The 3146-nt window shown below is 46.2% G+C and overlaps 1 protein-coding gene across 1 annotated transcript; it reads left to right on the top strand.

The window, feature by feature from the left end:
- The first annotated feature begins 683 nt into the window (after positions 1-683).
- LOC137838452 (uncharacterized) lies at positions 684-1457 on the top strand. The gene is made up of 2 exons (XM_068647696.2): positions 684-1195; positions 1454-1457. Exons 1-2 carry the CDS (start codon positions 684-686, stop codon positions 1455-1457), a joined length of 516 nt encoding a protein of 171 aa, XP_068503797.2.
- Positions 1458-3146: the final 1689 nt, after the last annotated feature.

Below are 3146 nucleotides of genomic sequence, written 5' to 3'. Positions count from 1 at the left end.
TCGTTTGAACTGAAATTTTTCGCGTTTTGTTCCAAATTCTGTTGCAATTCTTTCATAAGATTTCAACAAGAAATTATATTTGGAAAATGGTCCAGAAACTTCTTGCACTCAAAAGCGCTCATCTTTCCATATTTGTGAAATTTTACCCCAGTTTCTGCAATTTTATTATCAGTTCATATTACGCTGAAAAGTTATGAAAACACTTACGCAAGTACTTTCATATGTCGTTTCTATCCAGTCAAGGAGGCACGTCCAAAAAGAAAACTCAGAAAAAGATATAAGGAAAAAAAAAGCAAGGACATTCTGTTTTCAGAAAAACAAGTTTTTCAGTTTTGTTTCCTCACGGTCTTGGACTTAATACGCCTTATTCCTTGGGTGTTTTGATTTTTTAATTTTTACCAGACATTCCTTATTGAGTGTGATGAGTTGTGGCTGAGATTTGAACCTAAAATTCGTTCGACAAGATTTGTAATTATTTTTTATTTATCATTGTCACGACTGAAAGGAAGGTTTGTTTCCATGTGAAACTATTTGATCATTTTCTTACTGAATACTCGTTCGTTTATGCTGAAATTTATCGTGTTTCGTCCCAAATTATGTTGGGCTTCTTCCATAAGATTTCAACAAAAACTTATATTTGGAACGAAGGTGCCCTAGCTCGTGATCAGAAGTCACGCACGAAGATGTCCCTTGTCGACCGAAGGAAACATTTGGCGCCCACCGTGGGGACAAACCTTCCCATTCAGAAAGTGCTTCAGAAGCCAAATGTAGCCGGAAGGATGGTTCGCTGGGCAGTGGAGCTGTTAGAGTTTCATATCCAGTATGAACCCAGGGGGTCCATCAAAGGACAAGTCTACGCAAATTTTGTCGCGGAGCTCTCACCAAGAAGTGCCCCCCAGGAGGTGGAGTTAGGATCACAGTGGATGCTCTCAGTGGATGGATCCTCCAACCAACAGGGAAGTGGCGCTGGAATAATCTTAGAGGGGCCCAATGGGGTGTTAATCGAGCAAGCCCTACGTTTCGCCTTTAAAGCAAGCAATAACCAAGCTGAGTACGAGGCGCTAATTGCTGGAATGCTCTTGGCCAAGGAAATGGGCGCTCAAAGTCTCTTGGCGAAGAGTGATTCCCAGTTGGTCACAGGGCAAGTAACAGGGGAGTACCAAGCAAAGGATCCACAGATGGTTGCGTACTTGAGGTACGTCCAAGTGTTGAAGGGAGCTTTCGCCACGTTTGAGTTGGTGCACGTCCCTAGAGAGCAAAATGCCAGAGCTTACCTGCTCGCCAAGCTGGCCAGCTCAGGCAAGGGGGGAAGGCAGAGGACAGTCATCCAAGAGACGCTCAAAACACCGCGAAAGTTTGTGGCAGACAACAGGGTGGACGTTCTTCACGTTAGCACAACAAAAGGAAAGCCAAGGTGATGGCATTCCTTTGAGCTCTTCTTTGATTTTTGTAGATGATGGTGCGGAAGCTTAGTTGATGAGAGTGGAACAAGGTCCTCTTAAGAGGTGTGGTGACCTTGAAGGTGCATGAGGAGTAGTGAGGGTTGGAGTGGTTCGGCCATCTCCATTTGGGGGTGAAGTTTGAAGACTAAAAACCTAATTCTAGAGAAAATTTGGCAAGGGAGTAATTTGAATGGCACTTGGGCAGCATTACATTACTCAAAATAGTCTTCAAAATACAAGGTGTAGGCTCCTCCTTTTATAGGCTAAGGAGGACCATAATGCAACCCTAATGCTAATCAAAATGAAATGCAAATTACATCACATGGAGCACATGGCCGGTCCTAGTGGATAATCCTTCTAGAACGTGACCATATCTTGCCAAATCTAGGTCAAGTCTCGTGGAAAAAATTTTATGCTATTTACAATACACTTAATACTAAGCTACCCTTAATGGGCCTTCATGTAGCATTGGTAAGTACAAATCCGTGGCTGGGCCCAAGGCTCCCATCCGTAGCTTGGTAAGAGGTCCTAGACGCTTTCCCCTTCCTTCTAGACGCTCCCCCTCTAGACGCTCTCCATCTTGTGTTAGACGCTCTCCACCTTGGGCTAGACGCTCTTCACTTGGTTCTAGACGCTCTAGCTTTGGCTCTTGTCTTTCATGGGGTGTTGAGCTTGGCCCTCTTCCATCACAAGGAGCCATCGCTCCTTGATTAAAGATACGATGAGGACACCCCGCATCAGAACCTATGCGGCCTCGCCCCAAGGAAAGAAGTGTGTGCAAGTATGTGCCTTGGAGGAATGCGACACGTGGATGACGCCTTATAGGCGATACATAGCAGATGGGATCCTCCCAGCAGAACTTGGGGAAGAAAATAGGATAAAGAAGAACTCTGCAAGGTACACTCTCGTTGATGGAGTGCTATTTAGGCATGGGTTCACGCATCCAATTCTGACATGTGTGAGTGGCGACGAGTGTACGAGGATCATGTCAGAGCTTCACGAGGGGATTTATAGAAGCCACGTGGAGGGAAGATCGTTGGCTTCCAAGGTGATTCGCGCAGGGTTTTATTGGCCTTTGGTGAGGGAGGATTGTGTAAGATACGCCCAGCGATGCAAGCAGTGCCAGAAGCATACAGACTGGCACAAGGCACCTCCAGAGGAACTGAGATCGATTTATAGCCCATGGCCCTTCCACACATGGGGAATCGATATTCTGGGACCTTTCCCTCTGGCGATAAGGCAGATGAAGTATTTGATAGTCGCCATCGAGTACTTCACGAAGTGGATAGAGGCAGAACCAGTGGCACAAATCACTGCGCACAAAGTACAACACTTTGTTTGGAAGAACATTGTGTGCCGTTTCGGGGTGCCAAGGCGTCTCATCTCAGATAACGGCACTCAGTTTGCGAACCAACAGTTGGGGAAGCTGTGTGCAGAAGTAGGAATCAAGCAGGTGTTTGCATCAGTCGAACACCCCCAGACGAATGGGCAGGTAGAGTCAGCAAATAGAGTTTTGCTGAGAGGATTGAAGCGAAGGCTTGAGAAAGCTAAAGGGGCGTGGGCAGAAGAAGTACCAAGGATCGTGTGGGCTTACCACACCACGCCTCAATCGTCCACTATGGAGACGCCGTTCAGCTTAGTATGCGGGTCAGATGCCATGATCCCAGTAGAGATCCACGAGAGTTCTCCGCGTTTCTTAAGCTT

The sequence above is a fragment of the Phaseolus vulgaris genome, chromosome 4 (assembly GCF_051622355.1).
Source record: "Phaseolus vulgaris cultivar YP4 chromosome 4, ASM5162235v1, whole genome shotgun sequence".
NCBI classification, from domain to species: Eukaryota; Viridiplantae; Streptophyta; class Magnoliopsida; order Fabales; family Fabaceae; genus Phaseolus; species Phaseolus vulgaris.
The sequence above is the reverse complement of the archived record's forward strand: the minus strand, read 5'-3'. Positions and strand labels throughout refer to the sequence as shown.

What these genes read in the sequence shown, in the direction of transcription:
- LOC137838452 (XM_068647696.2), top strand. Translation starts at nt 684, where the DNA reads ATGTCCCTTGTCGACCGAAGGAAACATTTGGCGCCCACCGTGGGGACA.